This window comes from Felis catus, chromosome B1, assembly GCF_018350175.1.
Source record: "Felis catus isolate Fca126 chromosome B1, F.catus_Fca126_mat1.0, whole genome shotgun sequence".
Classification (NCBI taxonomy): domain Eukaryota; kingdom Metazoa; phylum Chordata; class Mammalia; order Carnivora; family Felidae; genus Felis; species Felis catus.
The window spans coordinates 143,731,220-143,754,498 of NC_058371.1; the positions used below are offsets into that span (position 1 = coordinate 143,731,220).

A 23,279-nucleotide genomic window follows, 5' to 3' on the forward strand; every position below is an offset into this window, starting at 1 on the left:
AAATATATAATAAATATAACAATATATAATATATGAGTATATATTATATAAACTATAAAATATATAATAAAATATAAATAAAATAAATTAAAAATTATACATAGATGTATAATTACATACATATATATGTATCCATATATACATATATACATATATATGTATAATTTTAAATTTTATTTTTTTATTTTTGTAATTTATTTTTTATTACTTTTTAATTTTAATTTATTTTTTACTTTATTTTATTTTATTTACAGTGACAGTTTTATTAGGATACAAATGAACAGTCAAATAGACTGATACTTAGGATGGCAGAGTCTGGAGGAGTCCTGAGCCCAGAGCTTCCATGCCCTCTCCAGGCATGCCACTTACCCAGCATATCAGTATGTTCATTAACTGGTAAGATCTCCAAGCCTCACTGTTGAGAGTTATTATCTAAGGTTTTTGTTTTTTTTGTATTTTTCCATAGGCATGCTGGAGTAGCTCATTGGCCACATCATTGAACTTAATCTCTAGTCCCCTTCTCCTCCCTACAGGTTGTGGAGAGTGGGACTGAAAATTCTAACTTCCAGTCACGGGGTTGGTTTCTCTGGCAGCCCGACTTTCTGTCGTGAAGCTATCTAGCTGCACTGCCCAGCCCCCCTCCCACCCCCATGAGAAAATTTGCTAGTATAAACTCTGCTATGGTCCAAAGGGACTTGCATGACAAACAGAGACTTAGGAAATCGAAGGGTTTTTGAAGCTCTGTGTCAGGAACCTGAGACAAAATCAAATATGTGTATTTTCACCATACCACCACCTTGGACCTTAGGAGTAGTTGGTACCTGTTGTCTAAGGAACCTAGCCAAAATTGAGATGGGAAAAATCTCATTTAGCATCCTGTTACATGGTGAAAGTGCAACAGAATTATTTCAGTGTTAGTTTAGATAGAACAAATATGACCTTATTTTTTTCTACTATTAATAACTTTATCTTTTCAATTTAAACAAAAAGAGAAGCAAAAAAAAAATGAACTAATAAATGAACCAGCAAACAATAAAACCCAAATGAAGTTATATCCAGTTTCCCCCATAATTGAAACTATGAAGCACTCGAGAGTCTGTACACTAAGCAGGTGGAGGGACTTGTGCTGGTCTTATAGGGGATGTGCTTGGAGGGCGCAGTTGGGCGGGGCTTGGTGTAATGGCTCCATTCTCCACTAGGGGGCTCTGCTTAGCTTACTGGGGTGGATCAGTGTAGCGCACATGAACATGAGAGGTGGAAATGGCCTCACCCAGCTCCCTAGTCTCTGGCACAGGAACTTTGTGCTGTCACCAACCTGCAGTCAAGCACTCCTCATTTGTCTCAGGCCTCCATCCACTCCCCGCCTCTGCCTTGTCCAGGTACAAGCTGTCACCTGCCAGGCAACACCTCCCTCCAGAGTTGCATCTCAGATGGGGTTGTGTTTCAAATCCCCATACTTCAGAGACCAATGTGGCTTGGACCCACACCAACTCTGGGGGAGGATCTCACTGAGCAATGGCCTGGTGCTGGCTTGCCCCAGAAAATGTTCGTGTGATAGCACAGCAGCAGAGATTCAGAGATTATGGCAAATCACAACACACAGCCAGCACTAAGTTTCACCACCCTCTGGTGTCTTTGTCCTAATACCAGCAAATGTGGCTGCGCTCTGGGGTCCACTCAGACTTTTGCCCGTGGGGAGGCCATATGACCTGCACCAAATGCACTCCAAGCAGGGGAACCGTGTCTCCCTGTGTGGCACATGGACCCATCAGAACCTGCTGCCTGCTCCCGGGGATTCACCCTCCTTTCTCATCAGAGCACTGCCAGGCACTGGGCTCCGGAACTTCAGACTCTGTGCTCCACTGTTTATAGAATCCTGGTGGTATTGAAACCCTCTCCTTTCTTCCCATCAGTGTTTTGGGGGAACAGATTTCTTGTTCAGTTCCCTGAAAGTGTTTTCACTCTTTCTCTTTCTCTCCAGCAACTTTTGGGGGAGTGTTTCCCTGCACTCTCTTGATGAGCGCACTCTCCCCCTTTCTCTGTCCTTTCTCTGCAGAAATAGCCCCCTACCCTCCACGGTTTTTCTCTTTCCCTGTCCACCTCTCCACACCATGTACCCTCTGAGTTCTGTGGCTCAAGTTATGCAGATTGTTGTGTTAATTCTCAGATCAATTTCTGAGGTGTGCAAAATGGTTTGGTGCTAATCTAGCTGCGTTTTAGGGACGAGACAAGCTGAAGATTTCCATGTTGCTCCGCCATCTTGATCGCAATCTCAATGTATATATAGTTTTAATTTTTTTAATGTTTATTTGTTTTTGAAAGAGCATGAGCGGGGGAGAGGCAGAGAGAGAGGGACAGAAAAAACCCCAATCAGGCTCTGCACTGTGAGTGGAGAGCCTGATGCAGGGCTCGAACTCATGAACTGTGAGATCATGACCTGGGCTGAAATCAAGACTCGGTCGCTTAACTGATTGAGCCACCCAGGCGCCCCAATGCATATATATTTTTAAATGTAGATTTTATTCATGTCTGGTGAGGCTAACAGATCAGGGGATGATTTGCTACTAGATAGTATGTTACTTACAGTTCCCAAGAAGAAGAGGACACAGCAGGTTCCTACAGGGCCACAGGAAAGAATACCAAGATTGGTCACAGGCAGAGAGAATGGAGAAAGTGTGTAAGTAAGAGCCTTTTTGTGTGTTTTGAGGGAAGGAATGTGTGTTGACACAGGGTGAGCAGGTTAGACAGGTCTAGGATTGGCCATTTTGAATAATTTCATCAGCTCTAGGGTATAGGAACTACCCTAAGTTGTCTGGGTAGTGGCTCTGCGTATTGAGAGCAGGGGAATAGTGTTCCTGGGTGTAAAATCTCTTAAAGGCCATGGTTGGGGGATGTGGACTCTGTTATGGGTGGACTGCATATGAAAAGCTACTTCACAGTCCTTTGCCATAGGCCGGAATCAGCTGACCCTGGGAAGGGCATTGCCTTGCTTGGGACAGCAAGGTCCCAAGATGTCAAAGTCAATCCAGAAACTAGAAAACATGATTCACAAAACAAATTTTTTTTCAAAATGAGGTTAGATGATATATTTCAGCAACTTGCCATGTTCACATAACAAAACATATGAACATCTTTTCATGACAGAGGATACTGAGCTATATTTTTTTAAATGACTACATAGGATTCCCCTGTAAGAATATACAAAAACGTGTTTACCCATTCTTCAATTTATGGATTTTTAAGTTTCCAGTTTTTCATGATCATAAACAATATGGTAATGAAAGTCCTTATATACTTTTTATGTGGGTGTATTTGTTTTAATATGAAATTTATTGTCAGATTGGTTTCCATACAACACCCAGTGCTCATCCCAACAGGTGTGTGGGTGTATATTTCTGTAGAATACTTAAAAGTGGAATTTCTGGATCAAAGGGTTTACATATTACATTTGTAATGAATTGAAAACAGCATTTCATTACATATTCATTTGTCAATGAATTGAAAACAGCATTTTTCACAGAACTAGAACAAATAATACTAGAATTTTTATAGAATCACAGAAGACCCCAAACAGCCATAGTGATCTTGAGAAAGAAGAACAAAGCTGGAGGTATCACAATTGCAGATTTCAAGATGTACTACAAACCTGCAGTTAACAAAACAGTATGGTGCTGGCACAAAAATAGACACATAGATCAATGGCACAGAATAGAGAGCCCAGAAATAAATACACACTTATTTGGTCAATTAATCTATGACAAAGGAGGTAAGAATATACTAATATACTAATGGGTGGGGCGCCTGGGTGACTCAGAAGTGTCCGACTCAGTTTCGGCTCAGGTCATGATCTCACGGTTTCATGGGTTTAAGGCCCGTGTCAGGCTTTGTGCTGACAGTGCAGAATCTGCTTGGAATTCTCTCTCTCTCCCTCTCTCTCTACCCCTCCCTCGCTCACACTGTCTCTTTCTCTCTCAAAATAAATAAGTAAAACTTAAAAAAAAAAAGAATATACTTACAGGGAAAAGACATTCTCTTCCATAAATGGTGCTGGGAAAACTGGACAGCTACATGCAAAAGAATGAAACTGGCCCACTTTTTTTACACCATACACAAAAATAAATTCGAAATGGATTTAAAGACCTTAATGTGAGACCTGAAACTATAAAGATCCTGGAAGACAACATTGGCAGTAACTGCTTTGACATTGGCCATAGCAACTTTTTTCTCTAGATCTATCTCTCAAAGCAAGGGAAACAAAAACAAAAATAAATTATCGGGACCACATCAAAATAAAAATCTGCACAGCAAAGGAAACAACAAAACAAAGAACAACTCACTGAATAGGAGAAGATATTTTCAAATGATATATCTGATAAGGGGTTAACATCCAAAATATAAAAATAACTTATACAACTCAACACCAAAAAAACAATCCAATTAAAAAATGGGCAGAAGACCTGGGGGACCTAGGTAGCTCAGTTAAGCATCTGACTCTTGATTTCGGCTCAGGTCATGATCTCACCATTGTGGGATTGAGCCCTGTGGCCAGCTCCATGATGGGTGTGGACCCTACTTGAGATTCTCTGTCTACCTCTGCCCTATCCCCCACTTGCATTTACTCTCCTCCCCCCCCCCCCATTAAAAAAAAATGGGCAGAAGACCTGAATAGACATTTTTCCAAAAAGGACATCCAGATGGGCAACAGACACATGAAATGATGCTCAGCATCACTAATAATCAGAGAACTGCAAATCAAAACCAAAATGAGATATGACCTCACATCTATCAGAATGTCTAAAATCAAAAAGAAGAAATAACAAGCATTGGTGAGAATGTAGAGAAAAAGGAGCCCCTGTACCCTGTTGTTGGGAATGTAAATTGGTACAGCCATGGTGGAAAACATTGTGGAGGTCCCTAAAAAAATAAAAACTAGAAATACCATATAATCCAATAATTCCACTGTTGGGTATTTACCCAAAAGAAAATGAAAACACTAATTTGTAAAGATATATTTACCCCTGTATTTATTGCAATATTATTGACAATAACCAAGATGTGGGAGCAACCTAAGTGTCTATGGATAGATGAATGGGCAAGGAAGATAAGTGTGTGTGTATATATATATATATATATATATATATATATATATACACACACATATATATGTATACATATATACATGTATACATATATACATATATATGTGTATATATATATACATATATACATATGTATATATGTGTATATATATACATATATACATATGTATACATATGTATACATATATACATATATATGTATACATATATACATGTATACATATATACATATATATGTGTATATATATATACGTATATATATATATATATACGTATATATATATATATATATATATATGACAGAATATTACAGAGCCATAAAAAAAGAATGAGATTGTGCCATTTGAAACAACATAGATGAACCAAAGGTATTGGACTAAGTGGAATAAGTCATATTGAGAAAGACAAATACCATATGATTTCCATAAAAAACAAAACAAATAAACAAAAAGCAGAATCAGACTATAAATATTAAGAACAAACTGATGGTTGCCAGAGAGGAAAGGTGTGGAAGATGGGCAAAATGGGTAAAAGGGAGTAAGAGATGCAGGTTTCTAGTTATGGAATGAATGAGTCATGAAAGGAGGAGGCACAATATAGGGAATATAGTCAACGGTATTGTAATAGTGTTGTATGGGGACAGATGGTAGCAGCACTTGTGGTGAGCACAACATAATGTATAGAGAAGTTGAATCACTATGTTGTACACCTAAAACTAATTTAACATTGTTCGTCAACAGTATTCAGATAAAAAATATTTTTAAAAGAATGTACTATTTTTCAGCTAAAAATAAATTAACTGCATACTTTAAGAAATCACAATTAAAATTTAATCTAGCTTAATTAACTACAACAAAGTGAATTTACATTCCCATCAGTAGTGTATGGAGAGGCTCCTTTTCTCATACTGTCAATAATACAGGATTTTATCAATCTTTTTTTAAGTTTTTTTAATTTTACCTTTATTTTTTAATTTTTTAAATTATTTATTTTGAGAGAGAGAGAGATAGTGGGGGAGGGGCAGAGAGGGAGAGAGAGAATCCCAAGCAGGCTCCGTGCTGTCAGCACAGAGCCCAGTGCAGGGCTCCATCCTATGAACTGTGGGATCGTGATCGGAGCCAAAATCAAGAGCCAGACACTTAACTGAATAAGCCACTCAGGCACCCCCAGGATTTTATCAGTCTTTTGACTTTTAGCGAATTTGGGGGAAAAAATGTTAGCAGTCAATCCCTAACAAAAGTGAGTCAATGTGAAAATACCAGTATCAGACAAAAGAGAATTCAAGCCAAATGGATTTTGGCAGAGTGATATTTTATTTTGATAAACCACCCTCTAGCAAGAAAATAAAACATCCATACGCCTTCATGTATTATAATTATGTAAATATATAATGGCAATTTTATATGATTCAATATATATTTTACTACATAGCTACAAAAACTATAATGCAAAGATTCAGAAATACAAGGATAAATTGCTAACTCTGTACTTATCACAGAAATCTTCGAAACATTTTTTTCAAAGATGAGCAGATCGGGAAGAATCCATAAGGATAAAGAGGATTTGAATAGCATAACAACAAGCTTGACCTACGAAATGGATGCAGATAAACAAAATGTAAATTTCTTTGCAGATTCCAATGGCATAGTTAGTACCTACCAGCATACACATAAGCATCTTAGATTAATTGAAAACGTAAGTTGCCTGGGAATAGTGATTAATATTTCAGTATATTAATAGTTTATGTTATATCCTAAGGAAAGTCAGCAAGAGTAGGAGAAGTAAACAGGAAAAGGCAAGGTGTTTCCGTCATGTTTTGTGAACAGAGGAAAGCCAGCCATGAGAAAGAGTGCCTAGTCTCCTGTGGGACTCCCGTGGGACAGCAGAGACCCCCGTGTGCCAGACCTGCTCTGAGCCCCAGGCCCTGTGCTGTCAGAACTCCTCTGTTTCTGGGTTAAGGAGCTCAGGCTACGCAGATGCGGCTTGAGAAACACAGCCTCCTAATCCAGGGGAGTAAGAAGGCTTAGACGTGGGGCCAGGGCGGGAGAGAGCAGAGGAAAGACTGTCTTCAGGAGTGGGGCCTACGTGTGAGGGAGTCACCCTGACTATGCCATCTCTCCCTTCACATCCTCCTCACAGGCCTGATCTGATGGTGGTCAAGAGGTGCCTACTGATGTGAGGTGGGGAGCCCTGAAGGCTTGGCCACGGCTGTGGATGTCACCGCTGCCTTTCTGGGACAAGGTATGCCAGGCTGGGCGTGGGCCTTACTTATCTCACTTACAGGCCTGGAAGAAACTACATCAGCCAGGGATCCCTCAGCCAACTCAGAAGACAGGATGGGGGGGGGGGGGGGTCACACCTGTGTGTTAAAGAGGTTTCTGCCTCCTTGTGTGTTGTAGTAAAGAATACCAAAGAAGGTAAGAGCTTTCTTTCTCACCTAAAGCACAGAAAGGAGGGCAACAAATGTATGTTTTTACACGGGAAATAGTACAGGTTTGGTTTGAGGATAGAGGTAAGAGAAAGCCCCTATTATCAACTCACCCAGGGAGGGTCTTTGCTATGTGTATTTTGAGGTTCATTTGGGGGAAGATAAACAATGACCAACATTTTTTTTTTTTAAATGATAATGTCAAATATGGATGGTACTAAGGCAAATCCTAGAAGGACAGGGGTCTCACCCCTATGATGTACATGTGCTATTTACCTGAGAAGATGGCTCACTGGAGGGGGGTGGATCACCAGCAGGAAAAGTAATTAGTCATTACCAAAAGGTGTCAGTTCAACAGTCTGAGTCTACATCAAGCTCATTTTTCATGTTTGGTTTTACGAAGCTTTCCTTTTTTCCCTTGAGAATTATTTTAGTTCTCCTTTCTACTCCTTACTTTTAGAATCCTCTTTACAGGTCTGTAAATGATATCAGTTTCTTCTCTTAAGACAGCCATAGGTAATACCTATTTAGTCATATAGTCATAATATAATACCTATATTAGTCAATTAAAATTACTTTTTAATTTCTTTCTTATATGGACATTTTTTTGAAAAATGTGATTTCTTGATTTTTAATTATCAAAGTTATAATAGAGTAAGTTAAACATGAAAGTTTGTCACACAAGCCCATTCTGCAGAGATAATCACTATTAACAATTTGGTGTATGCTATTTGATTGTATCCTTACTGATACTTTTTTTATATAGATGAGATCATATTAGGCATACTATTCTTCAATTTGCTTTTCTTCATGCATTGATGTATCTTGGGGATATTTTCATGCATTACATACTGATTTGCTGTGTTCTTTGTCATGGCTGAATGCTATTCCATTCCCCTTTTAATGCCCCATGATGTATTTTGTTAATTCTGGGCTGATAAAGTATTTAAGGTGCTTATTATTTTGGGGAGAGAGATATTTTAAGAGATTCTGAGAGTGTCATTTAAAAAGGTTCCTCATCACCCTCTTGCACTGTTGGTGGGAATGCAAATTGGTGCAGCCGCTCTGGAAAGCAGTGTGGAGGTTCCTCAGAAAATTAAAAATAGACCTACCCTATGACCCAGCAATATTACTGCTAGGAATTTATCCAAGGGATACAGGAGTACTGATGCATAGGGGCACTTGTATCCCAATGTTCATAGCAGCACTCTCAACAATAGCCAAATTATGGAAAGAGCCTAAATGTCCATCAACTGATGAATGGATAAAGAAATTGTGGTTTATATACACAATGGAATACTACGTGGCAATAAGAAAAAATGAAATATGGCCTTTTGTAGCAACATGGATGGAACTGGAGAGTGTGATGCTAAGTGAAATAAGCCATACAGAGAAAGGCAGATACCATATGGTTTCACTCTTATGTGGATCCTGAGAAACTTAACAGGAACCCATGGGGGAGGGGAAGGAAAAAAAAAAAAGAGGTTAGAGTGGGAGAGAGCCAAAGCATAAGGGACTGTTAAAAACTGAGAACAAACTGAGGGTTGATGGGGGATGGGAGGGAGGAGAGGGTGGGTGATGGGTATTGAAGAGGGCACCTTTTGGGATGAGCACTGGGTGTTGTATGGAAACCAATTTGACAATAAATTTCATATATAAAATAAAAAAATAAAAAAATAAAAAAAATAAAAAGGTTCCTCATCTATGGTTTTTAATGGCAATGACAAACATTTGCAAAGTTCTCTTCACATATAACCTCATCTTCCCCTTGTCATAACCGTGTAATGGAGTTACTACCACCAATTCACAGACAAGAAACAGATGAGATCACGGAGTCCCGTCCTGATATCTGGGTGCTCCCTGTCCCCTTCCACGATATATGAAGGCACATCCTTTTTGTCCTTGATGACCAGAATTAATTATAACTGGATGTGCTGCCTGAGGAGAGCCTTCATTTCTTTCACCCCTGCAGGTTATTTCGAATAGTTTATTGGTCCCTGATAGTTATTCCTCTCTCACTCCATGGCAACATCATACTTCTATCTCAGTGGCTTTTTTTTATAGGGTAGGTGATAGACAAAGTTGTCTTATTCTGCCACCATTTTTGGATTTATAAACTCATAAGAAACAAGGTGCCTGAAGGGCAAAAGAGGAATAATTTAATAATAACCATCTTTGACCCAGAAATAATCAGTATCCATCCTATCGGTTTCTGCATGTCTTGGTCAGCTAGGGGTGCTGGAACAAAATACCACAGGTGAGTGGCTTAAACAACATACATTTATTTATCACAGTTCTGGAGGCTGAGTAGTCCAGGATCAAGATGCCAGCAGATTTGATTTGCGTTGTGTGCTCTCTTCTTGGCTTGCAGATGGCCACCACCTTGTTCACATGACACACACACACACACACACACACACACACACACACAGAGAGAGAGAGAGAGAGAGAGAGAGAGAGAGAGAGAGAGAGAGATCTAATCTTTCTTCCTCTTTTTTTTTATAAGGACACTAATCCCATCATGTGGTTACCACCCTCATGACCTCACCTAAACCTAATAACCTCCCAAAAGCTCCACCTCCAAATAACATCACACTGGGAGTTAGAAAGTCAATTTGTGAATTTATGGGGGACACATACAGTTTATAACAATGCTGTATTGAGATAGTATGTCTTTTTCTGCTTCCTAAATCTGAGCCAGGGACATGTTTTTGGTTGTTGATATTGTAAAATAAATATATCAGATCCAATCTATCAACATGTATTGAGATTCTACCATATACTGAGAACACTTTAAATAGTTATTTATTACTCTCATATATACAGAGGAGAAAACTGAGTCTATGAGAGGTTAAGTGGGTTAAGTGACCAAGGTCTAGTGAGAAGCTGATCTGAAATTCTCACCTGCACCTGTATGCTTCCAAAACAGAAACACTTTAGGACACAACATGGCTCTACAGGCAAGTTACCAATGATCAAAACAAGTTGTAAGTGAGTCACTGGTGGACTCAGTCATTACTGATACCCCTTTTAGCTCTAAAACTGTGCAAGTTATCTGGAGAAAGTTGGGTTGATTTGGTCATGATGGCTATTCGCTTTGACCCATACTCAGGTTCTGGTTTTATGGTATCTCTTACATCTGGGAATCATTTTGCACACACACACAAAAGAGATCATCGTCTTTTTGTCTTTGATCATTTAGTCAAAGTAAGTTAACCAACACAAGCAAGGTGAGACTTTTCTTTGATTTGCAAGGGAAAAGATAACAACTTTTTGACAATCCCCAAGACAATAAACTTTAAAAATAGAGGAAGTAGAGTAGGGTAGATGTGAGGTTAGGGGGAAAAATATAGAAATGGAATCCATAGGCACCTGGGTGGCTCAGTCAGTTAAGCGTCTGACTTTGGCTCAGGTCATCTCATGGTTTGTGAGTTTGAGCCCTGTGTCGGCTCTGAGCTGGTAGTGTAGAGCCTGTGTGGGATTCTCTATGTCCCTCTCTCTCTGCCTCTCCCCCACTCATTCTCTCTCTCAAAAATAAACAGTAAAAAAAAAAAAGGGGAATCTACTCTCAACATTAAGTCAGTACATCTCAGATTGCTTCCTGAAGAAGAGCTAGGAAAAGATTGATCTTTATTGTGTAAAAATGAATGTGTCAATAAATAAATAAATGGTAAAAATAAATAAATAAATTTATTCAATTAATATTTATTGAATCTCTGCCACATGCCAAGCCCACGCTAATTTCTAGATATATAATGATGAATTTGCTCACACACAGCCTTTGCTCTCAAGCAACTGGTAGTTTAATGGTAGAGAGACACAAGATAGGGAAGTATAATATCTTACCGCAGTAATGGAGATGTGAATAGGTTATTCAAGAACTCACAGGAGGGGCCTGTCAAACTGGCTTTCCTAAAGTGATGCCCAAAGTGAGCCTTAGGGAATGAGTAAAGTTAGCCAAGTTAGCCAAGACGGATGGGAGAGGAAGAACATTCCAGGTCAGAACAAAAACACATAGGTCATGGTGGTCAAAGAGCAGTTTGAGGAAAGCAGAGAAGAGAGATGAGGCTTGAGGAGTAGGTTTTTGGGAAGATGAGTTCTGTTTGTGGTACATGGAGTCTGAGGCACCCCAGTGAAAGGTTAGCAGGAAGCTGAGTATATGGGGCTGATGTATATGGATGATCCATGATGGAGATATAGATTTGAGCAGTAGGAAGTAATAGTTGAATGTGTGAATATTCATTCAATCATCCAGGAAGTATGTTCCAAGTGAGGAGACCTGACGTTTGAGACTAGAATACAAATAAAAATTGACATTTAAAGGATCAACAGTGGAAAGTCAGCTCAAGAAGGAGGAAGAGTAGTCAGAGAGGAAGGAGCAAATGCGAGGGAATCTGGCATCGTGGAAACTCAAGGAGTAGAATTTTGATCAAGGTGGGACTTGTGGAGACACATGGCTTTGCTATTTGGGCAAGGTAAGGACTAAAAAGACAAAGGAATTAGAGGCACCAGCATGAAAGGTTTTGATCAATAGAGAAGATGTAAAAAGTGGTTTTAAGAGGGATTAGGCAGAAAATATGTAGTCTACTTAAGAGAAATCTGAATGAGAAGAAAAGGGAGGCTGGCTTATAGCTAGAGGGATATAGGAGTCAAAGGATAATGATGATGATGATAATGAGGGTGGTGGTGGTTGTGGTGGTGAAGTGCTTTGAGATTATAAGAAAAGAGACTTCAGTACGCTTCTAAATTGAAAAGGAAAAAGCTAGTAGAAAGGCTGGGAACATGGGAGAGATGTGAGATGACGCATGGGGGGAATTTGCAGGGGGGAACATCTCATGCACTGACATCACAGAGGTGGGGAGGGTGCTGTCATATGATAGTCCCACATTTTTTATGATGTGGGAGATGAGGTCCATAGATGACTTGGTCTATCTGAACTAATACTCTGCCTGAATTCCCTTATTATGGATTCCCTCTTCCTTTTGTCAGCAAACAATTGACTCTCCCTCAGACCTGCTGTCTGCGTCCTGCAGAAACCTTGTACATACACTATGGGAAGTGGTACCTCAACCCAACATCATTTTGCTTTCCAGAATGCAGAGAAAGGTATGTGTTTCCCACCTTCCAAACTAGCTGTGAGTATCCCCAAATCTACATTGCATGGGGAGGGGTTTCTCAGAATAGAATAAGGAAACCATTTTATTTCTCCTCAGGCAACCCTTGAAAATCAGCTTCTCCTCCTTGTGACAAGATCACCAGAAGGTCAGCTGAATATCTTAGGAGTTGGTGAACTATATTTGACCTGAAGGAATCAGTGTTGTCCACAAGGGTTTATCCCAAATTATACATGTACAAGTGATTGAAATAAAGTTGGGCAAAAAGTCGATGAAAGAGCATTTCAGGTAGAGGGTTCAGTATGTACAAAGATCATGAGCTAGAAAGAAGTGAGGCATGTTTGAGGAACTGAATTGTCTGAAGTGAACAAGATGGAGAACAGCGTAACATGAGGCTGCCGAGGTAGGCAAAGCCCAGATCACTCAGGGTCTATAGGATTTTAAATCTTATCTTAAGGGCATGAAGAACCATTGATGAATTCAAAATAGGGAGTTCATATTAAGATTTATGTATCAAAAGACCTCTGGCTTCTGTGAAGAAAGAAGGGAGAGAGTAAAAGTAGAAGAAGGAACAGTCTGAAAGCTACTAAAGTCATCTAAGCAAGAGATGCTGCTGCCTTAGTCCCAAGTTATTGGCAGCAGAGATGGAGAGAAGGTGAATTCTAACAATAGTTATGAGGTGGAACTGACAGGACCCAACTGAGTAGATGTATGGAGTGAGGGAGAAGGGTGGATCAAAAATGACTTCCAGTTTTCCGGCCAGCAAAACTGGGCAGTCAATAATGCCAATTACTGGCGTAAAGATAGTGGAGGAGAAGCAACTTTGACTAGAGAGAAGATGGTGAGTTTCTGCTAGGGTTGAGGTGGCCGTGAGATATGCAGGTGGAAGGACTGAGTAGGCAGTTGCGTATTCACATCTGGATTTTGGAGGTGAGGTTGGGCTGGAGAGATAAACGTTGGAAAACATTCAGAGTGTTACATGGTGGTTGAGGCCGTGGGGGTCTCTGAAGTAGCCTAGAGGGAGAGTAAAGATGGGTCAGAGACCTGGGCTTAGGACAGAGCCATGAAGGACTCCAGGGCTTAAGCACTAGGTGGAAGAGGATAAGTCAACAAAGGAGACTGAAGACAGGCAGCCAAAGACATAGGAGGAAAGCAAAGGAAATCATGACAACACTTTGTTTATATGGGCTGATGCATGTCTGTAAGCTCATGGCTTCCTTACTTTCTAGTTTGGCAATATGTCCCAGGCTCATCTTGCACATTTTTGGCCCTGGAGTAACTTCTTCTTTAGGGTGTGGGGTGTCCCCTTGCTTCCAGTTGGCCTATATCTTTCTATAATTTTTCAATGAACAGATACAGAAATATGTATTATTTAGAAAAAACCCCAGCATGACTAATTTATATTTAGGAACACAGTATTTTTACTTAACAACCTTGATGTTATATTTATATATAGCTCTTTATTAAAAATCTTTTGTCCATGGGGTGTCCGGGTAGCTCAGTCAGTTAAGACTGACTAAGTCCGACTTCGGCTCAGGTCATGATCTCATGGTTTCTGAGTTTGATCCCCGCATTGCGCTCTGTGCTGAGAGTCCAGAGCCTGGAGCCTGCTTCAGGTTCTGTGTCTCCCTCTTTCTCTGCCCCTCCTCACCCCACCCCCCGCCTCTCTCTCTCAAAATAAACATTAAAAAAATTTTTTTTAATCTTTTTTCCCTAACAGCATTAAAATAGTATTATTTACTTTATCCTACCATGTATAAATAATAGTTTCCAAATAATAACAATACTAGTATAAACAATGTGATTACTAACAATTCTTTGTTTTAATATTTATCTATTTTTGAGAGAGAGTGTGAGCAGGGGTGGGTCAGAGAGGAGGGAGACAGAGGATCTTCCACTCTGTGCTGACAGCAGCAGGCCCAGTGTGGGGCTGGAACTCATGAACCGTGAGGTCATTAGCTGAGCTGAAGTCAGATGCTCAAATGACTGATCCACCCAGGTGCCCCTGAAAATTTCTTAAGATTTCTTTGTAGTTCATTTTGTCCTTTGGATATATATCCACTAGGGACATACAAATTACTGAATTCTTAAGTCATTTGAAGTAACTCCTTTCTGTATTTCTAACTTAAATAAGGTTAGATTCACTTGTTTAACTTTTGCTTTTAATCTTTGGAGATTGATTTGTTGTTCATTTTGTTTTATTTTATGTATTTATTTTTTTCATTCTTTTTCTTTTTTTTCATTTTGTTTCATTTTTTTCATTTTGTTTTCATTTTGTTTTAAATTTGTTTTATAACTTTGTAAAGCATTTATACGATTCCTGTCCCAATTATCTGTTGCAGCATAACAAACTGTCGGAGAACTTGGTGGCTGGAGACAATCATTTTATCTGCTCATAATTTTGTGGGTCAGGAATTTGCAGAGGGCCCAGTTGGGTGGTTTGCCCATGATTCTGTGGGCAGCTGGAGCTGGAGGCTCTACTTCTTTTTGAATTTTTTTCAAAATTTTATTTTTAAAGTAGTCACTACACCCAATGTAGGGCTTGAACTCACAACCCCAAGATCAAAAGTTGCATGCTGTACTGTGCATGCTGTACTGACTGAGCCAGCCAGACACCCGATGGTTCTATCTTTCCCTTTCTTTCTTTCTTTCTTTCTTTCTTTCTTTCTTTCTTTCTTTCTTTCTTTCGTCAACGTATTTATTTGGGAAGAGAGAGAGAGAGCAGTGGAGGGGCAGAGAAAGAGGGAGAGAGAGGATCCCAAGCAGGCTCCACACGTTCAGCACAGGGACTGATGCAGGGCTCTAGCTCACAAACCACGAGATGGTGACCTGAGCTGAGATCAAGATCCAGATGCTTAACTGACTAAGCCACCCAGGTGCCCCAAGGAGGTTCTACTTCTAAGTCAGCTTTTGATTCACTCGCTGGTGCCTTGGTGACCTTTGACCTCTGTCTCTCTTCATGTAGTTGCCTTGTTGTTAATAGGGGGTTTTAACAGGTAGGTGTCTTGTACCCTCAGATCTAGTCTACACAAAGCTGGAGTAAGAGGAGCCCAAGCATGTTGTCTTGTGCTGTTGGAAAGGAGAGGGCAGAGGGACTTAGACTATCCTGCACCTCTCAGCCCCTATCTCAGTTAACCCAGATCCCTGCCAGGACTGAGAGGGAGAAAAAAAGAGTGAGAAAGAGCCATTGGGTGTCCTCCTGCCCTACGGAGTCAAGCAAGACTGAGGATAGAAGTATGTCTAGGTGGCAGCCTTTGCCTTTAAATGTTGAAGCAACGTGTTAGCAAACAACATTTTCACAGAACCTTGGTGGCCACGATACCCCTCAGTATTGCTTACACTTCACCTCATGTAAGAACCACATGTGGGGCTGGTTAAACCTGAAGATCCCTGTAGAAATTCTAATGCTGTAGGTTTAGGGTGAGCGAGGCCTATGTATCTGTGCTTCCCATTAGTTCCTGGAGGGTCTGTAGCTCTTACTCCAGACATTTCATTCACGGTTCTGAGCATGGATTTACAGAATTCAATCGGTAGATCTTAGCATTTGGTAAGGGCCTTTGAGAAGTAGCTACAGTTTGACATTTTTTATCAGAGGAAATCAAATTCAGCTTTGCTTAAGTTTCCCCCTGGTTCTCTTTTCTCACTCTACCATCAACCTTCCTTGTAAGGAAATCGGCCAGAATTCTATTAGCTCTCTAATGCAAGCTAAATATATTAAATCAATCTGTCTACTGTTCGCGAGGTTGACCTAAATTAACCTGCAGGGTTTCCTTTTTAATCCTGCTTTATCCATGAATACTCCATTCATCACCAGTGGCACATTCAGGCCCAGGAGCTTAAGAAGAATCTAGTTATTTATGTGAACAGCTGTTCTCTTCTCTGGCACTAGGACTTGACCATGAGTCCTAAAGCTCTTAGGAGGAAGTAAACCTACTCATGCCACCCTGTGGAACACGGTCACCTAGCACGGGCCCTGGCAAAAAGGGAAGCCCAAAGGCGGCCTGCAGATTTGATAGTGGGTGAGGGGGACACTTAAGGCCCACAGGGCTATCACAAGTATGGAGATCGCAAGCATAGAACCCAGCAAGCACTTACTGCCACCTGACATTGTATGTAGTAATTTGTGTGTTTGCCCATTGTTTGTTTTCCCCAGTCATAGAGAGCCCATTCCCTTTTCAGATGAGGACATTGAGTCCCAGGAAGGTAATTCTCCTGAGGCCACATAGCTGGTCAGGGCATTTCCAGGCCTAGAACCCACATCTTTTGATATCCAGTCTGTTGTTAGAATGTCAAAATGTCCTCCCCACCCTCTATCCCTGTATTATCCCACCCTTCAAGTATGCCTCATGCTTGCAACCTGTCCAGTTTAGATTTCTCGATGATCCTGGCAATCCAACCTTTCCACCTCTCACACGTAAGAGTTTTCAGCAGACAGTAGGAGTCCAGTAAACCTACAGTGATATTAGTATAACCACTAGGTGAGAATGAAGGTGGGGTGGGGGAGGGAGTGGGGAAGAGAGCACCCCAGCCAGCGGTGAGGCAAATCCTTCCTCCCAGGGGCAATGGGTAGTGCTTTCCCCACCATCGTGTCCCCAGATTACAACAGGAGCGGTGCCCTTCACCTCCGCGCTGGCCCAGGGAGTCCCAGCTCACAGGCTGTCTTCTCCATCTGTGTCACAGCCTTCAAGGCGGCAGCCCTGATCCAGAGATGGTACCGACGCTACATGGCGCGCCTGGAGATGAGGCGGCACTGCACCTGGCGCATCTTCCAGTCTATAGAGTACGCGGGACAGCAAGACCAGGTCAAGGTGCGGTGGGATGTGGGCCCCAGTCACTCGTGCTCTGCCTTCCAGCACATGGGCAGCAAGGGCCAGGTGCCCAGAGGGTGCAGCTGACCCGGACCCCTCCTGGTTCTCTTTGCGCCCATCTCTAAAGCCAAGTCTTCGACTCTTCTGCAGCTCCATGATTTCTTCAGCTACCTTGTGGATCACTTCACCCCCAACAGCAACCATGAGAGTGAGTATGAGCTGCCATACAGGAGGGCCTCAGGGTTGTAGATATCAGACTGAGCGGGGGAGACACAGGGGGCATAGATCCCGTGACGGCCAGGGAATGAGTGAGGAGGCTGACAGATAAATGGCAGCTTCTGGGTTCACCCAGAATCACACCTGGAGACAAGAATTTGAGTGCAAGGAGTTTGTTTGTTAAATACGGGAAAACAGTCGGGCGGTGGGGAGGGACTGGGGAAGGAATTCAGGGAAGGGAAGGCAGCTTATAAAGAGGCAGAGGCAGGGGTGGGGGCTACTAAGCCAGCAACAAAAGGTGCCTGGGAAATAGTGCAGAACACTTGCCTTGGAATGATCCCACCTGAAGGCAGAGAGAACTAGAGTCTTCCTGTGTCAACTCCTGAGACTCATTAGTTGAAGGCTGCTGGGAGGGATGGATAGGAAGCGTCGTTAATTCCACAGCATTTCTGGCCTGCCAAGCAGGGCCCTCTGTGGACCCAGGAAGAAAGCTCCCAGGCCAGAGATGCAGAGGCTGATGGTTGGCCCTTGCCTGAAGGACCTTGAAAGGTCTGATGGCTTCTGGCACACTGACTGACAGCACCAGAAATGCCTGTGAGCTTTTTTGTTTCACCAAGGTTTTTCCCTTTCCTTCTGCTTACAAGCCTCAGCTGCTAAATTTCTGTTCTAAGTCTGACAAATCTCAGCCTTTTAAAATTTTTTTAACATGTATTTATTTTTTGAGAGACAGAGGGTGAGAGCACGAGCAGGGGAGGGGCAGAGAGAGAGGGAGACGCAGAATCCGAAGCAGGCTCCAGGCTCTGAGCTGTCAGCACAGAGCCTGACACGGGGCTCGAACTCACGGACTGTGAGATCATGACCTGAGCCGAAGTCAGTCGCTTAACAGACTGAGCCACCCAGGCGCCCCAAATCTCGGTCTTTTAAAATAAAAGTAAAATTGGGGCACCTGGGTTGCTCAGTCAGTTAAGCATCTGACTCTTGATCTCAGCTCAGGTCTTGATCTCACAATTCATGAGTTCAAGCCCTGAATCAGGCTCTGTGCTGACAGGGTGGAGCCTGCTTAGAATTCTCTCTCTCTCTCTCTCTCTCTCTCTCTCTCTCTCTCTCAAAAAAGTATGGTCCAGGGAAAGGCTGTTTTGTATTGCCCATGGACTGCACATCTGAACATAAGCTGTCCTACCCTTTCTGTCCTAACCAGGGGACTTCCTGGACCGCATGTTCACCGAGGACAGATTCCCCCAGGGCTCTGAGATGGAGAAATTCGGTGACTATGAATCTATAGAAGTCCCTGACAATTACACGGGACCACGCCTCTCCTTCCCACTCCTTCCTGACCACGCAACTGCCCTGGTGGAAGCTTTCAGACTGAAACAGGTAAGCTCACCCTGGGAAACCTGGGTCACGACCAACTTTGTGGAATATGGAGAGGGAGACCAGACCCAACACAGAAGGAATAGCCCTGGATTTAGGGTGTTAGTGTCATGGATCCACCAGAGAGATTCCATGCCCCCTTTGCTTAGCCAGGACCTTGTAGTCAATAAGCCAGTTTTTATGCACTGAAAACTTCTCCTCCTCATCATGTAATATTTCTTTGTTCATTCATCCCACTGATAATTACTGAGCACTGCTATGTACAGACAGTGTTCTGGGCACTGGGGATATAGCAATGAGCAAGACAGACACCAATTCCTGCTCTCACAGGGCTAACATTCTAAAGGAGAGACAGACAGTAGATAATAAATAACAACAAATAAGCAGATTCTGCAGTATATTAGAAGGACATAAGAGCTATGTAAGAGAATAAACTAAGTTCTGGGTAGGAGAGATGGCAATTTATGGAGTAGCCTTGGAAAGCACCATGGATAAGGTGATTTCTGAGCAAAGGTTGAAGATGGTGAAGAAACGCACCATGTGGATGCCTCCAGAAAAATGTTCCAGGCAGAGGGAACAAATGGAAAGGCCAGGAGGCAGGACCTTGCCTGGATGGCTCAGGGACCTCAGGAAGGCCATTGTGGCTGGTGAGGAGGAGGTCGGGGAAGAGTGTTAGGGGATGGAGGCAGAGAGGAGGGTGGGTGGACTTTTATTCTTCTCAAAGAGATGGGGAGACATTGGGCATAGGCTTGCTTTTTAAAATAATCATTCCGTTTTCTGAATGGAACGTAGGGAGCAAGGGCTGAAGCAGGATGATCAGTTAAGGTCCTGCAACAGTCCAGGCAAAACATGAGAGTGGCTCGAACCCCTGGTGGTAGAGGCAGAGGTGGTAAGAAGTGGTGACATTCTGGTTCTCTGCCAGTTTCCAGCTCTTCGTCTCTTTCATAAGAAGATAATTCACCGCAGGAGACGTTGGGGTGGTTTCCCCCAGGATGTCAGGATCACTTAGTACCATTGACATGCGTGCACTTCTTCACACCTCTCTGAGACAAGCATGCATTTCTCCCAAGTGGAAGGCAAGGAAGGAAAGAGGAAATTAGTTCAATATTGGGGGATGTTGAAAAGCAGAAACAAGGGCGGAAGATGGGTGAAAAAGAAAGGATCCATGCATAGGGTCGCAGGGGCACTTTACCAGGGTCTTGGGGTCTTGGGTGATTGGGATCATTAGGCAGTAAAGGCGAGGCCCATTTTGCTGCATGAATATCAGTGTTGTTTTATTCCCTCTCCCCTCTTCCTCCTAGTAGCAGCTCCATGCTCGCTATGTCTTGAATCTTTTGCATGAAACCAGGAAACACCTGATACAACTGCCAAACATCAACCGGGTCTCCACCTGTTACAGCGAGGAGATCACAGTGTGCGGTGAGAGTCAGTCAGAAATGGCTTCCCACGCTAGACACAAACAAGAAAACGCTTGTGATGGGGAAGAGGAAGGGCGGGGCTGGCGGGAGATGTGATTCTCGCTGAGAGCTTGCTCATTCGCTCCATGCTTACTGGAATAGAGGCAGTGCAGGGAAGGATTATGGGGCGAGAGGGCCCAGACTCAGCTTTATTTCCCCAAACAATTCAGATTTGACTCCAAACTCATGCTTTCACTCAGAACACAATCCCTGCAAATAGCCAGATCCTCCCTTGTCAAAAGACAGTTTATTTCTTGTGCCTTGGGCAGCAGGCCCTAATGCCTAGCAAATTATTCCTTCCGTCCACACATATTCTTCTTCCAGAGAGAAATACTGTCCATGATGATTCTTTCCATATCCTTATGTTTTCGGTAAAGTTTAAACACCTGTTACAGGGGTACCTGGGTGGCTCAGTCAGTTAAGCGTCTGACTCTTGATTTCAGCTCACGTCATGATCTCATGGTTTGTGAATTTGAGCCTTGCGTCAGGCTCTGTGCTGACAGCGTGGAGCCTGCTTGGGATTGTCTCTCTCTTTCTCTCTCTGTCTCTCTCCCTCTCTCTCTCTACCCCTCCCCTGCTCTCTCTCTCTCTCTTTCAAAATAAATTAATTAAATTTAATAAAAAAAATAGACATCTGTTACAGAATGAGGTCCCACATCTTCACTTAGGGGGTACAGACTATCGCACAGACGGGATTGTAAACTGGCACCTCGAGGGCCACGTGCAACCTGCAGCTAGGTCTTGTTTGCCCTGAAATATTCTTAAATTTTTATTTATTTTATTTTTTAATTATTTTTGAAAGTTTATTTACTTATTTTGAGAGAGAGAGAGAGAGAGAGAGAGAGAGAGAGAGAGAGAGAGAGAGAATCCCAAGCAGGCTCCAAGCCATTAGCGCAGACCCCGACATGGGGCTCAATCTCACAAACCATGAGATCACGACCTGAGCCAAAATTAAGAGTCAGATGCTTAACCAACTGAGCCACCAAGGTGCCCCTTAAATTTTTTAAATTATTATTATTTTTTTATTAAAATCTTTTTTAAAAAATTCAAGTTAGTTAACATATAGTGTAGTCTTGGCCTCAGGAGTAGAACCCAGTGATTTATCTCTTACCTATGACACCCAGTGGTCATCCCAAAAAGTGCCCTCCTTAATGCCCATCACCCATTCAGCCCATCGCCCCACCCCCCTCCAGCAACCCTCAGTTTGTTCTTTGTATTTAAGAGTCTTTTATGATTTGCCTCCCTCCCTGTTTTTATCTTATTTTTGCTTCCGTTCTCCTATGTTCATCTGTTGTGTTTCTCAAATTACACATACGATTTAAATCATATGCTATCTGTCTTACTCTGACTTATTTTGCTTAGCATTATACACTCTAGTTCTATCCACATTGTTGCAAATGGCAAGATTTCATTCTTTTTCATCACCAGGTAGTATTTCATTGTATGCATGTGTGTGCATGTGTGTGTGTGTGTGTGTGTGTGTGTGTGTGTGTGTGTGTGTATACCACCTCTTCTTTATCCGTTCATCAGTCAGTAGACATTTGGGCTCTTTTCATAATTTGGCTATTGTTGATAGTGCTGCTATAAACATTGGGGTGCATGTGCCTCTTCAAAACAGTATTTTTGTATTCTTTGGCTAGATGCCTAGTAGTGCAATTGCTGGCTTGTAGGGTAGTTCTATTTTTAATTTTTTGAGGAACGTCCATACTGTTGCACCAGTGGTTGCACCAGTTTGCATTCCCACCAGCAGGGAAAAAGAGGGTTCCTCTTTTTCCGCATCCTCACCAACATCTGTTGTTTTTAGAGTTGTTAATTCTAGCCATTCTGACAGAAAAAAATTAAAAAAAATTTTTAATGTTTTTATTTTATTTTTGAGAGACAGAGAGAGAGAGAGAGAGAGAGCACATGTGTGCACAAGCAGGGGAGGGATAGAGACAGAGGGAGACACAGAATCTGAAGCAGGCTCTAGGCTCTGAGCTGTTAGCACAGAGCCTGATGTGGGGCTCGAACCCATGAACCATGAGATCATGACCTGAGTTGAAATTGGATGCTTAAACGACTGAGCCACCCAGGTGCCCCAGAAAAATATTTTTTAAATAAATTTCCAACATTTGAAAATTGGAGAATTCATATTAAAATTGAGATTTCCAACACCTCTTGAGAAATCTCCTAACACTGGCCCATAAATAGCGGCTTCCTACTTCAGATGGGACAAAATCTCTCCAGTTCTCACTTGAGTTTGCATCCCTGCACTGTTCTGCCCTATTTTTGCTTCATTTACTGTTTATTTATGATAATCATGTAGAGAAAATATACTGTGTTTTCTTCTTTCAATATTAGCTATCCCTGCAACAAGGGAAGTTAATATTTATCCCTGTCTTACATATGAAAAAAAGTAACCATAACTTTCTCAGATTTTTCTGGGTATTTTCCCTTTTATAGTAAAAATGAGACACAGTGGTAAGGACCAGTAAAAACTGATATTCTTTTTCTGTCTTTATTAGGAGATTTACATGGCCAGTTGGATGACTTAATATTTATATTTCATAAGGTATGAATGTTTAAGATCCTGTCTTGCTCTGAGGCTTATTTTGGAAGTATCTATTAACAAAATGCTTAAGTATTGCTTGGATTTTTTAAATATTACTTTATCTTTTTATTTTTAAAAAATTTTCTTTTATTTTTATTTATTTTTGAGAGAGAGAGAGAGACAGAGTGTGAGTAGAGGAGAGGCAGAGAGAGAGGGAGATGCAGAATCTGAAGTAGGCTCCAGGCTCTGAGATGTT

The 23,279-nt window shown here is 41.8% G+C and overlaps 1 protein-coding gene across 5 annotated transcripts in view; it reads left to right on the plus strand.

Annotated features, from left to right (window-relative positions):
- Positions 1 to 243: 243 nt before the first annotated feature.
- The window catches only part of PPEF2 (protein phosphatase with EF-hand domain 2), a 41,562-nt gene continuing 18,526 nt past the window's right edge, over positions 244 to 23,279 (plus strand). The window contains exons 1-8 of one of the 5 annotated variants that reach the window (XM_045056214.1): positions 244 to 396; positions 7,239 to 7,340; positions 12,517 to 12,633; positions 17,322 to 17,449; positions 17,600 to 17,657; positions 18,864 to 19,039; positions 20,341 to 20,455; positions 22,998 to 23,044. In XM_045056214.1, the coding sequence (XP_044912149.1) occupies positions 12,579 to 12,633; positions 17,322 to 17,449; positions 17,600 to 17,657; positions 18,864 to 19,039; positions 20,341 to 20,455; positions 22,998 to 23,044 (579 nt within the window). In that variant the 5' untranslated portion in view covers positions 244 to 396; positions 7,239 to 7,340; positions 12,517 to 12,578. Of the gene's footprint in view, positions 397 to 6,169; positions 7,341 to 12,516; positions 12,634 to 17,321; positions 17,450 to 17,599; positions 17,658 to 18,863; positions 19,040 to 20,340; positions 20,456 to 22,997; positions 23,045 to 23,279 lie in introns of those variants that run through there. The other 4 variants (XM_045056215.1, XM_045056216.1, XM_003985322.6 and 1 more) reach the window with 4 other exon arrangements.